This window comes from Phoxinus phoxinus (assembly GCF_949152265.1).
Source record: "Phoxinus phoxinus genome assembly, chromosome: 25".
Taxonomy (NCBI): domain Eukaryota; kingdom Metazoa; phylum Chordata; class Actinopteri; order Cypriniformes; family Leuciscidae; genus Phoxinus; species Phoxinus phoxinus.
This window is the reverse complement of record NC_136900.1, coordinates 25,193,384-25,208,111: the sequence shown is the minus strand read 5'-3', so window position 1 is coordinate 25,208,111 and position 14,728 is coordinate 25,193,384. Positions and strand designations below refer to the sequence as shown.

Here is a 14,728-nt window from a genome sequence, read left to right as displayed (position 1 = left end):
GTGCAGGCAATATTCCAATAAGTTCTAGACTTTCATAAGCCCATAGAGATTGGTTTACCTGCTCTGGTCGAAGTCCTGGTGGCACCCAAGCATATTCCTCCAAGGCACAGCCCGAGTCGTCATCTGAGGTGGAGCTTCGCTGGAAGCCGAACGTCAGCTTGTTGACCTTCGGCTCCATGTCCAGCTGCCTCACGGCACCGTGGAAACTTCCCGAATTCTCGAGGTTCATCAGAAAGACCTCCTGGAGTGGTTAAGAGGGAACAGTGTGTCATGGATCACGAAACCACACGATAAAACACCTCGTAAGATACATTGTATTGGGATGAGAACAATAACGCAACTGGAATAATGCAGCGTCCTAAAACATTTCATGGCAGTTACGGTGACCTCCATCCCAGGGTGGAGGCCTGTTAAATAGATTCTGCTCATAAAAAAATGGCAGTTTTATTGTTACTGCTATTGTGCTGAGTTTTGCCGTGATGTGGTCGGACATTCCCTCCAAACTTCAACCATCCTAACTCTTTTACAGTCAATTTATTTTAATGCATTTTCCTAACTCATCATCACCGTGGAAGCTTTCTGGTATTTTCCATTTCCTTCTATTGGGACGCTCTTCTGGTTAAGTTGAGCTCGAATGCATGCCATATATGAGTTTTCCCAACAACATGGTTTACTTGACTCTGTTCAGAACTCTTTCAGCTCAAACAGACAGAGGACTGAAACTTCTCAAGACAAGATCTTTTGCGTTCTTCCTTGTCACTCCTTTGAAGTCCATTCAGGACACCAAGCATAACAAAGCCATATGGTAATGCTTGAAACCCATGTCTTCCTTCAAGCCCCTGTGCTGTTTGTTGAGGACAGTGTTTTAGAACCTGCCATACCGCATCACGTCCTGCTGAGTGACGCATCATCTGATGCTTTGATCTCTGGAGCTGCTGTTTTTGGAATAAAAACAGGTGAGATGGATGGATTGAACCCAATGACAGGTGTTAGTTTCACATGTACAGCAATTTAGACTGGAACGGGAAGATGCATCCGGAATATGTGCATCAACAATTAAAGGGTGAAGCTCACAAAAAGTGGCAAGAAATGTCAGATCATATTTCAGACCAAAGAAAACGACAGGACTTTTTTTGCATTGTAGTGGTATATAGAGAGAATGTGCTTATTTCTTCATAAAAGTAATGCCGCAGTGGGGGGTGGGGGGTGGGGTAGGAATCTTAATGGTCCAAAAAATTCTTATTCTAAAAATTATTTATTCCCTCTTATATGAAATATCAGTCAGACAGTTCTTTGAACTATTCAACCAAGTCAGAAGTAAAAAAAGGAGAAATGCATCTTTAAAACAGTAGTGAGAGTTGTAAAATTTACAATGGTTTTACAAGAACACAATACAAAGTTAATCAGAATGCTATCAGATAACACTGGGTAAATTAATTGCAATGCAGTTAAATTGATGTGCTAATTCACATGTCAGATTTTAAAGTAAATGCAATTGTGCCCGACCCATCACAATCCCATCTATAGATGAACAACTGAAATGACCCAACACAGCTTTTTGTTCAGGCCTCAAATTCTCTTCAGTTGAACTCGGTGGAAATCATAAAGACTTCCAGACAAACCCAATCCAATAGAGGCCCAAAATGTTAAGTATGTAAATGTAAAGTACTTAATTTTAGGTGTACAAATACCCCAAACTCTTCTCAGAAGAACCACTGAAGTTCCTGTAAGAGACTACTCAAACATTAACTTGGTCATGTAATTCTATCCGAAGAGATGCATTCCCTGCCATGTTACACATGTGTTCTGGTGGTGCACAATCCACTAGGATATGGTATTTTCTTCAAAGGAAGTTGCTGACACAGGAAAGGAGCTCAAAGAGGCAACACCCTTTCTGCTAAACAGTCTCCTTAAGTATGCTAATTTCGGTCTTAGATGCCATCAGCATCACTTCCTGAGACTCCAGATCTAATCAACAACTGAAGTGAAGAGAAACTGCAGTAATGTTTCATCGAAAATAAACAGCTATTTTACGATTGAGTGGTTCTGAGTGAATCGCAGGGACCTCGGGGAACTGAAAGCAGTTCCTGTCTGAAAAAGCTCGCCCTGAAAAAGCCCTCGAGCCCCGAGTGTTTAACAGCCTGCTCTCTTGTAGAGCTGCTTGTTAACATGACTTTGGAGGTCTGAGATGCATATCTGTTAGATCCACCCACGGGAGGCCTGAATGGGCCTCAATGGGGGGCAGATATGGGTGGAGGGTGAGTTGCCTGGGGAGGGGATGGACCCCGGGTGATCACACAAGGGTAACTACCAGAGACTCATATGGTAATGGACCCTCAGCATAGCAAAGGACAAATTTCATGAAGATTTAAAGTGAATTAAGCACTTTTATTTCTACATTAAATTACACATAACTTCACGTGGCTGATCAAAATGATACTACCATGCAAATTAACTCTCTGACAAATTAATTTGCATAAGTGTCCTGAGGACACCAGGTCAAGACCCAACAAATTACATCTTACTCAATAGCCCATTTCCACAACTTTGGTGTGGAAATGTGAGGGGTAACTATTCTCACAGAAATAGCAGATTCAATTCAATGACCGAGTATAGTAGGAAAGTCAACAGATTCCACCTTTGAGAGACAGTAAATGTGACAGTTTTGAACATAACATGGCTTTACTGCATAACTACCACATTTTTCTCAGGTAAATTAGTCAGAATGACACTCATTATGGGTGCATTAAAAATGATGTGGTTAATGAGAATAGCGTGTGTGTAAAAACAAGCCTTCATTAAAGCCCAGTAAATGTGGAAATGTTCAGCAGATCCACTGGCACGATGGCGCTCCATTAGTCCGGCCCGTCAGGACCTGTTTGCTTTGGCCCAGTCCAGACCTGAATCAGTGCTGGAATTCTGTCTATGGATTTAATGTTAAGAACAGCAGAACTGGCAGATGATGTGAGCGATTCCTGCGCTCCACAAATGAGGAGTTTCCCTCCACGGCTGTTGAGCCAGTAATAAAACTTCAATCCAACAAATACAATCGTTTGTTATGACATGTCACTTCCAAAAACACTTGAATACAAAAGCATCTTTGAATCTTCTAAAACAAACAAGTACAAAACGCCAAACTAGAACTTAACTTACCTCAAAGCTTTAACTAAGTTTGACCTAATAAATAGATCTGTGTTTTTACTAGTTGTCTACGGATCACAAGAGTAGAGACAAAATAATACTGATATATTATACATGATGTACTTTAATGATGGCAAATTAGATGTACACAACATTTCACCCTCAAAATATTCAGGCTACTCAAAAATTCTATATTCACCCAACATTTCCTAACAAAATATTGTAAAACATTAAATATTTAGTCTGCATTGACAAGATTGCCATTAGAATCAACCACTTTTGTTAATCAACCAATTGCATATAGTTATCAGTCTGATTACCAATTATGATTACTAGTTTTTACCTTCCAAAAGACACACAGGTGAAACTGGAAAAATTAATATAACGTGCAAAAGTTCATTTATTTCAGTAATTCAACTTAAAAGGTGAAACTAATATACTATATAGACTCAAAGTGAGATATTTCAAGCCTTTATTTGTTATAATTTTGATGATTATGGCTTACAGCTTATGCAAACCTTTTCACAATATTCTAATTAAAAATTTGGGGTTTTCATAAGCTGTAAGCCATAATCATAAAAAATATAACAAATAAAGGCTTGAAATATCTCACTTTGCATGTAATGAGTCTATATAATATATTAGTTTCACCTTTTAAGTTGAATTACTGAAATAAATGAACTTTTGCATGATATTCAAATTTTTCGAGTTTCACCTTTACAACTGTTATCTGAAAATATATCTATGATGCCCTAATGCCAAGATCGTGACAAGTCTAGGGTTATCAGACTAAAAAAATGTTTTACTTTAAGTTAAATCAGAGAACGCTAGACATTATTAACAGGAAGGAGGCAGTGTCGACTCATTCTGGAGCGTTTGGGTGATCCTCCCAAACTTTTGGCCAAACTTTGAAGAACTCGAGTGTTATTCCAGGACCAAATGGTTTCAAGGCTTGTCCCAACACACTGAAGACATTAGAGAAAGACCACCTGCGTTCTGACCGGCTGGAGCCAGATGACTAGAAGCTTCGGATATTTACCCGGCCACAACACACCTCTCGGACACCTTTTTCCTCTACAACAGACCTTTATACAGTACACACACACGCAGAGTCTTCAAATCTGTGCTGCACCACCTACAATTAACTGAGAAGTTTATAAAAGCTAAATATAACTAGAAGAAGTAGGACGTGACACAGCAAAAATATAGGTCAAATATGCACCCAAAGCCCCTGCAGAAAACACTTAAGTGTTTCAAAGTTTCCAACCATACCTGCTCGCTCAGCAACGTCTTCAAGAAAATCTAATCAAACTGTGTTCTCCAAAGGTCCCGTGATTCCTTGACTACATGTCCTCAGTGTAAGCCTCATCCCATCTAAATCCAAAGCAGACGTTGTCACGCGTGTGAGCCGACGGCGCAGGACGAGTACAGTAGTGTGTGTGTGTGTGTGTGGAGAACAACTCTAGCAGATGCTCTTCCATTTACTGCAGTCCTGTGGAGCCACTCCCCCGATAACCCGAGCTCAGCGTGGGCTCCTAAACCAAACCCCCTTCACTTCAAACACACGTCACATTACTTACAGCAGTGGTCAGTTTCACCCGGCCCGTCCTTGGGGTTCTCCAGACACTGTTTCTGGGTCTAAATGCACTGGGACACTCATGCTCTTTTACATACAAACCCCACATCAATATTGATAACACTTTACAATAATGTTCATTAGTTAACTAACATGAACTAACAACGAGCAAAACATTTGTTACAGTATTTATTCATCTTTGTTAATATTAGTTAATAAAAATACAGCTGTTCATTGTGTGTTCATGTTAGTTCACAGTGCATTAACTAATGTTAACAAACACAACCTTTGATTTTAATAACGTATTAGTAAATGTTCATGTTAACTAAGGAAACATATTATTGTAAAGTGTTACCGATAACACAATCTGGTCTTATACACTCAAAGAAACTGGTGTGGGATTAACTTTGAAAAGTAAAGGATCTACTTTTAAATGTTCTCTCGGAAATTACTAGCAGATACTTACAAAAATACACCAAATAACATTGAATTAAATGTTAAGTATTTTCTATAATAACACTTTTTACAATAATCGTTTTATTTACAACATCAACAAATCTTTTTTTAAAGGGTAGAATTTAGTTTTAAAACCTAAAAATGGGATAAAATGTAAAATAGTATTACATTTCGTATTCACCGTTGACTTCTTCAGTGTTTCTGTCTTGTTTTCCAGCACAAATATCTAAACATTCTTACATCAAGATAAATTTACTGGAGAAGCAAAATGACACTAGACATTAAGTCTTGTCTTCTAAGAAATAATGAAAATTAAGTGAATTTATGATTCAAATAATGAAAAAAGAAATCTAGTTTTCCCTTTTAATTACGGTAAGTAAAACAAATTCTGACACCAGAGATAATTAGTTTTTTTTCTGTTTTAAACAAACTCGCCTAATTTTTACACATTTCTTTCTGTAATTTTGCACCTCAAATAAATTACTTTATTTAAGAATGTTTCGATATTTGAACTGGTAAACGAGACAAAAATATTGAGTGAGAAAATCCATTTTTGCACTGAATATAATTCATAAATATTGTAATATTTAAGTATTTGTTCTGAGATGGTGCGTTTCAATCAGAATTGCTATAAATTCACCCAAACAGCCAATATAGGCTGCAAAAAAAAGTTTCCTAATAAAGATAGTTTTCACACAAATTTTTTTTTTTTTTTTCAAGTGGATGCTTAAGCAAAAGTGATAAAACTGAAGTGAGTTGCACCCTTCATGCATTAAATGGAGTTTCAGTCAAACGTCACTCTTTCACGTCTCAAGTCAACAATGATGTCAGCAGATCCAGACCACAATGCCTGAAAGACTCCACATGGTACTTACAGAGCGTTTACCATGCAAATCAAAGGCCAATCCACTTCCGTATGGGTGTTTTGCTTTTAGCATGCGTGCCGTTTGGGGAAATACACACTTTTTGTCTTTCATTGGCATTAGGAAAGCGGAGTCTGAAGTTACTTTTAGGATCTGAACTCAGAATGCAAGAACCGTTCAACGAAACCACCAGGAGTCCCAAAGGAACAAGGTTTTTTGACAGAAAAACAAATGTCTACAGTTGGAAAATGAGTGCAACTAAACTCACCCTTTATGCGCCCAAATAGTGACCCCAAAAACCTCAGTGTCCTGCCTAGAAAGACAGTTTACCTCATCTCGCCTTCATTTCCCGAGGAATGTGCCAAAGGTGAAGACCTTCCTGTTGTTTAAACAAACAAGAGCTCAGAGTTTGTTCTCCGTCCAGGAGGACGAGGCTCCCGGTTTCCTGAATGAAGGATGACGGAGGAAGTTATGAAACTCAATTCGTCTACCCAGGGTGGTCTTTGTTCTTACCTCAATCATTTCACCACAAACCAACAACTTTGTGCTCATGAAATGGAGACTTCCCTTGAGAGGTGTGCAAGAAAAGTGTCAGATTCAACAGCTCGGTTAACTGGCCAATGATCTCGTCGTACCAAACAGTCGAGTCACCTTTATTTATACAGCGCTTTTTACTATACAGAGTGTTTTAAAGTAGCTTTACAGAGATAACAGGGAAATAATGCAACAGTTATTTCCCTCACAGTCCAGATTAAGTAAGTTCAGTGATGGCTCATTTTTGTTGCAAAAAGTTAATTTGGTTCATTTATAGCCGCTCTGGAGAAAACTTCCAGATGTAATCGTCCAGCTCAGTTCTCATATAATGCTGTCAATGCAGGAGATCAATAATATTATAAATTAAATATTAAATTAAAATGTCCAACACTAAGCAAGCCAATGGCGACAAAGGCGACAGTGGCAGGAACCAAATCTCCATCAGTGACGGAACAACTGCAGCTTAAACCCGATCTCTTATTTCCAAAAATCATAAAATCTACCCTACAAATATAGGAAGCCTATAATAGATGCCGACTGTTCACTGAGCTGGCTTTTTTTACGACTGCTGCCTTCAATAAAAGGGCTGGTAATGGGATGGAGGTTTTTTGGAGGACAACACCATTGTTGCGTTCAAGGCCACAGAGGTGCAAACACAGCAGGACCCGGACCAAAGCTCAGCCCTTTGTGTCACAGAAACAAAGAGGAAGAGGGGATCCGTGCCCCCCTGGTTTTAGCGGCTCGCCGAAAGATAAACAAACCCCCTGACTTGCTTTTCATGCATCGCAAACGTTGAGCAACCTACTGAAAAACTACAGTGTGGATGTAAAGGAGATTGCTTTGGAGTCTAAATGTTTTCAGAAATGCTATATTTTCAGTCCTCTATACGAATTCAAAGCTTCAGAAGCTGGAAAGAGTCGCTTCAACCACATCGTCTTTCATTCACAGGCCTCAAACAACCACTGGGACGTAGCTTTGGTCTCATTTAGTTCGTAAACCAAGCATTCATCTTGATAGATGCTGCTCTTCCTCAGTATTTGTGTGAGGTTATGTTTAAAATGAGAAAAAAGTTCTGTAGTGGTTTCAAGTTTGAATTGGTTTTGCTGACACCACTGGCAGATATTTTTTATCTTTGTCATTTGCGTCTCTATTAAAGGACGAGTTCATAATTAAGTTGTTTTAAACCTGTATGAGTTTCTCTCTTCTGCTGAACATATTGTGAAGAATGTCGGTAATCAAACAGTTGATGGACCCCATTGACTTTATGAAACTCACCATTTGAAATTATGCATGATTACATGCAACTAACCCTCAACCAAATCCTACCACAACCCTATAGTAAGTACATGTAGTTGTTTAATATTACTCAGTATTTAAATATATAATTACACTGTGAGAACAACACCTTAAAATAAAGTGTAACTGTATTTTTTTTTCATACTATGGAAGTCAACATCTGTGCTCAGCAGAAGAAAGAAACTCATACAGGTTTGAAACAACTTAAGGATGAGTAAATGATGATTTCATTTGGCAGTGAACTATTCCTTTAAAAGCACCTTGATTTAAGACCTTAGATATTTGTACTGAAAAACGAGCAAGAAAGTGACTAATATAAATGAGCTGTAGTGTGTCGAGCCTCAGGTCAGCGACCGACACACCCTGCAAACACTGACGGATGTGAATGAAGTCATTTGTACAAACTCCCGAGCCAAAAATACCAATGGTTTCCCCAAAACCCTTGAGAAGAGCCCCTTCAAATGAGTACTCTATCTGTCCTCGTTTTCAGGACGACCCTGGAAATAGACCAATCCATCACGCCGAGGCTCTGTTGTGGCTCTCGTTTCACAGTTCAGGGTTGAACAAGGATTCCAGTGCAATATAAAACAGGACAAGTCACACATCCCTGACCTGGGATCCTTTCTAAGCACAAGAGGGTCGTAAATCTGACCCCTCCGGCCCCCTCATGGTCACAGCGGTTCAAACAGCTCCTCACACCTGGCTCCAAGCTCACGGGTTGTAAAACCGAAAGGCCATTTTGCCCCGGCATGTCCTGACGCACTCGGGACCCGTTCAGAAGAGCCTCCGCCATTAACGGATACGCTCACTTTCAAATTAAAATGTACAAATAATTTACTCTCCCGCACGTCATCCAAGATGTTCATGTCTTTCTTTCTTCATCGCAAAAGAAATGCAGGTTTGTGAGGAACACACTCCAGGATGTTCTCCATATAGTGACTTCAATGGTCCAGCGGGTCAAAGGTCCAGATGTGAGTTTCAGCTTCAGTCTCTCACGATCCAGCCGAGGAATAAGAGTCTCATCTAGACACACCAGCGGACATTTTATAACTAAATACACATATATATTTGGGCTGTCCGTTAAACGTGTTATTAACGGAAACCCATTTTAAAGGCGCAAAAAAATTTATCACGAGATTAACGCCTAGCAAACTTTGTAGTTTTTTTCACATGCTTTTGCAAAAACTAGTAACGTTATTAAAACTACAACACCACACCGGATCTAGCTAGACCAGACACAGAACAACAGGCGCCGCACACACTGGTTTGGGACGAGAAGCGCAGCGCCGAGCCGCGTCTAGCACAACTCGTATCGCACATCGGACGCGCACTTTCTCAGTTTATGGCCAGCAATAAAAACGCAGAATGGCCGGTGTGTGTACACTCATAGAGAATAATGTGTTTGAATTTTAAATACGAGGCGCTGTGCTTCTCGTCCGGTGTGCGACCGCCTTTAACGTTACGTATTGAGAGGATGAATGATGAGCGCGAGACGCCGAAATGGACGCCAATAAGATTCTGAATGGAAAGTTTTCTTTTAAAAAGTTGCCAAATGGTTCAATTGACAAGACCAAAGTGATCTGTGTGTGTGTCGTGAACTGAGCTATCACCGCAGCACGTCCAGTCTAAATACCACTTGATGGTCAAGCACACACACACACACACACACAGCTGATGCGTTTCTACGCCCACTCGTCAATATCAGTAACGTCACCTCGTCAGTATTTCTGTCACCCTTTTATTGATGGACAGTGTTACATCGTGTGAGAGATTATTTGCTCCAAGTGAGAATGTTAGTGTGGAATTGAACACAGTATATGTTGTTTTCAATAAAAAACATTTGCACACAGCAAGCCGATCCACTTTTCCATGTTGATAAGAGCATTAAAATGAGAAGAAGAAAAAAATGGGACAAAAAGAAATCAAGAGACATTTAGAATAGATAAAAATGTGCGATTAATCGTGAGTTAACTATGACATTAATGTGATTAATCGCGATTAAATATTTTAATCGTTTGACAGCCCTAATATATACACTTTTAACCACAAAGGCTTCTCTTCCACTAGCTGCGATGCACCACACATTACGTCATCAGGTTGAAAGGTCACGCGTGTTCCGGATCATAAATGTAGAGCGAAAAACTTTTTTTCTCCAACTTCAAAATCGTCAGACATCGTTGTTTTACCTTTTATTTTATTTTTGTAAAGGGCGTTTGAAATAGTCTGTTCTTCCGCCGTCACGCGTGACCTTTCAACGTAATTTTAAAAACAAAAATCTTACAGATACAAAACTTTTGACTGGTAGTGTATATCTCACAATTCTGAGAAGAAGAAAACACACACATGTAAGACATTAACATGAACTTGCATTATATCTGATTCCATAGCTCGGCTTTACTCCTCCGTTTCTCCGCTGTCATGTGAGCATGCTTCAGATCGCTCTGATCACGTGACACATCTCGGATGACGTGGAGGAGGAGAGTAAATGATCAGGAAACGTTAAATCTGAAGGGAACTGATCCTTTATCTCAGGTCCCGAAGGAGTGACCCATATTTCACAGCGTCCTAAATTCAGACTCTTAATGTGGGCCAGTGATCACATGGACGGCTGTGTTCCTGTACTAGCCGCTAAACATCGCTCAGCCGCGCTATTCACTCAAGAACCTCGTATTGTGCGTATTGGCTGGAGATATCCCAGCATGCTTTGAGGGTCAGACTGGTGCGATGGCCCTGAGTTTGTCTGCTATTTATGACTGTTAACAGCCATTGTTCCAGATAGACCTCAGTTGTGTCCACTCCTTATCATAAAAGAGGCCGTTCTGGGACTTTAATGACCCGCCGACGGCCGTTATCAGAACACAGGCCTGACAAAGGACCGGCCGTAAAGAACAATAAAGCGCTGTTATCCTACTGTAAAAAGCAAAGGCCTAAAGAACAGCGAGAGGTCAACCGCTGTAGCCGTCGCTGGCCTGATATTGACTTAGAGAGATTATCACGGACAAGCGCCGGTCAGACACTCACACACACATTCACACAGAAAAACATCGACAAACATTTTCTGTTGCGTAGAATTAAATCCAGACGATTCCGATCTGACACTTGACCTTGCGGAGACTTTCATACACACGACCAACACTTGGGGTATTATATATATATTTATATTAGGGCTGTCAAAAGATTAATCGCGATTAATCGCATCCAAAATAAAAGTTTGTGTTTCCATAATATATGTGTGTGTGTACTGTGTATAATTATTTATATATATAAAAACACACACAATCATGTAGATTCAATCATAAGAAAAATTGGTTATATTTATATATAAAATATTTATATATAATATAAATGTATATAAATGCAAATATTTCTTAAATATATACATGAATGTGTGTGTATTTATATATATAAATAATTATACACAGTACACACACACATATATTATGGGAACACAAACTTTTATTTTGGATGCGATCAATCTTTTGACAGCCCTAATATATATATATATATATATATATATATATATATATATATGTTATGATTTAAAACAAATATTAAATATTAATATGATATTAAATCATCAGTTTTCTATGTGAATATATAGTAAAGTGTAATTTATTCCTGTGATCAAAGCTGAGTTTATCATCATTACTCCAGTCTTCAGTGTCACATGATCCTCCAGAAATCAGTGTAATATGATGATCTGATGATCAAGACACATTTATGATTATTATCAGTGTTGAAAACTGTTCATATTTTTGTGGAAACATACATTTTATTTTTACATAATTCTTTGATGAATAGAAAGTTTAAAATACAGTGTTTATTTGAAATAAAATGTATTTTGTAACATTATAAATGTCTTTACTGACACTTGAATAAAATATGAATTTAATTGAATAAAAAAAATAACTAAAAACTCAATCTAGTCATTAATGCTGGATTTACACACACACACACACACACACACACACACACACACACACACACACACACCGGGGTGTTTAAGGGCAGGAAGCTGCTTTATAGCAGGAGACTATAACGACACAATGACTGTCTGCACACACACACACACACACACACACACACACACACACACACACACACACTGAGGGCAGCGAGGTCGAGTGGGCTTTTGTGCTGTTGACGGTTTAGTGACAATGTAACGGTTTACTTACACAACAAAGACAGTAAGTCACACACAGTCCTACAGTTAGTTCACCTGTTGAACCGGCAATAACACAATCTGATGATGCGCTTCTATATTATTTCCCATAACAATTAAATATTTACCTTCAGTTTTCATTGTCATAATGCAAAAAAAGAGAAAATAATATATATATTATACACATAAAAAAGTTAATTAATGAAAAATATGTTACACTAAAATATACTTAAATGATTTTTATAAAGTATTTATACAGCGCAGTCATATTTGTTTTACTGCCTTTAATTTATGCTCATTTAACTGCTTTAACTAATACTGTAAACATGTTCAGATGGATTACTGAAAAGGATAATGCACAAAAATATTTACATACTTTATACAAAAAACAAGTATATAAAAAATATATTAAAATGAATATCAAATATATATAATATAGATACACACACATACACACACACACACACACACACAAATGTTCAAATAGATGACCTAAAAGTAATTATAAAGCAAAAATATTGATATATTTATTTAATAATAATCAGGATATAGTCTAATATATATCTCATCATAAAAAATCTAAAATAAATATATTTAATATATATATTTTTTTTACTGCTTTTGATTTATGCTTATAAAATATTTCCTGCATTTAATTTATTCTCTTAAATTAATTTCTTTAACATTAATACTGTAAAAATGACTATTACACTCGTGAGAATTAATCTAACAACCACTGAGAATAAATGTGAAAAGAATGTGTGTGAAAAACTGTAAAACTACGACGTCTATGGATTATATTAATAAGAACTTGGGTGGTCGATGCAAATGAATGGTCTGAGTTTGCATGCTTTCTTCATCCGCCATGTACACACACAGAAACACACACACACACACACACACACACACACACACACACAGAAACACACACACACACACACACACACACAAACAAACACACACACAAACACACGCACACACAAACACACACACACACGAGTGATATCAGCCTCACACTCACTCTCTCACACACTCGCTCACTCTCTCTCTCACACACACACTCACTCGCTCACACACTCGCTCACACACTCGCTCACACACTCGCTCACACACTCGCTCACACACTCGCTCACACACTCTCTCACTCACTCACTCACTCACTCACTCACTCACTCACTCACTCACTCACTCTCTCACACACTCACTCACTCACTCACTCGCTCACACACACACACTCGCTCACACACACACACTCGCTCACACACACACACTCGCTCACACTCACACTCACACTCACACTCACACTCACACTCACACTCACACTCACACTCACACTCACACACACACACCATCAGGGAGGGGTGGAAGCGGGATCATTAGTGCTCCCGGGAGAAGTGCTTCATACACAGATAATTGAGCACATGCTCCAGTGAACTCGTTTAGCTCGTTAACTCTGCAGTTCAGACACACTTAATTGGGCACAATTTAACTCATTAAGGCGAGCAGTAAAGTCAGAATCCAGAGGAAAACAGGCCCTGAATTACAGCGTGCCTCAGATCTCTGATCGTTAACTGGAAACTACCCACAATCCCCTGCTCTAACCCACCGCGTCTGACCGTGGCATTGGTTTAGATGTGCGTGGGGTCACGGCCGGTGACCTCTGACCTCTGCCCGCACCGGCCCTGTGTGTTTCACTCTACTGGCCCTAAAGGTCAGCCGTTCACAACCCGCTGATCCACGTTCAATGAGCCTTCGCTCCATAAACACACGCGTTCAGAAGAGACACACACTCACATCACGTCATACAGCTCCTCACGTTTACATCAGATATCACATTACTGCTCTTCTACTGTCATACATCATACACCCTAATACTGTACAGCTGACTACTGGAGACGTGACACTCAATCTAATGACTATCACTATAAAAAACACTTAACTGTGTGAGTGTAAAAACACTTCTATGTATGGCGTCACATAATACGTCATGACGCAGTGGCGGGCCGTGCATTTCACACCTAGGCCTTCAGTGATGGCCAACCTGAATTAATAACGAAAAACAGTGAAATTCCTGTTTTTATTTTGCACCGGCAGTTATAGGGTTAATGCGGTGAGTTCGGGAAAGGCTGGGTAGAGAGAAACGAGCGAGTGCGTTCGGCTGGCTACAGTGGTTCTTGCGTTCTGATTATAAATTCAGAAAAGGAAACTCCCTTGTCTTGTCCTTCAATGGTTACAAAAGTATTAATGTTTGAAAAAAGAAGTTGCTTCGATCATAAATTTACAAGAAAAATTAGGAAGAAAATATTATGCACGGACAAAAACGGGGCCAAAAAATGCATTATACTCACCAAAACTACTGCCTATTTTTTTTACACAAAATCCATTCTAATTTATTTCCTCAAAAAGACTTGAATTACTTGGTTGTACAGGTTGTCTGTGCGTTTCAGTCCCAGCAACCTTTTCTATCGCCTTCAAGGTTAATGTGCTGAAAGTCGAGTCTGTCCCGTCGTATTTCTGGCATAAGTTTTAATTCGCTTTAGTGCTGAGAGTGTCTGCTCGACAGAAGCAGTAAACCGGGAAAACACCGCAAAACATGACGATGTGCAACGTTACAGCTGACACAAGCTCTCACACAGATTTTTAAACGATATCAATGAGATCAGCGCGACTTTTGGCTTCAAAATCAGTCCTGGCATAACT

General features: G+C 39.0%; 1 protein-coding gene across 3 annotated transcripts in view; it reads right to left on the bottom strand.

Moving 5' to 3' along the window:
* The window catches only part of prickle1a (prickle homolog 1a), a 37,280-nt gene that overhangs the window by 5,642 nt on the left and 16,910 nt on the right, over window positions 1-14,728 (bottom strand). For 2 of the 3 annotated variants that reach the window (XM_079604682.1, XM_079604683.1), the window contains one exon: window positions 59-241. In XM_079604682.1, the coding sequence (XP_079460808.1) occupies window positions 59-229 (171 nt within the window). In that variant the 5' untranslated portion in view covers window positions 230-241. Of the gene's footprint in view, window positions 1-58; window positions 242-4,413; window positions 4,638-14,728 lie in introns of those variants that run through there. The other variant, XM_079604681.1, reaches the window with a different exon arrangement.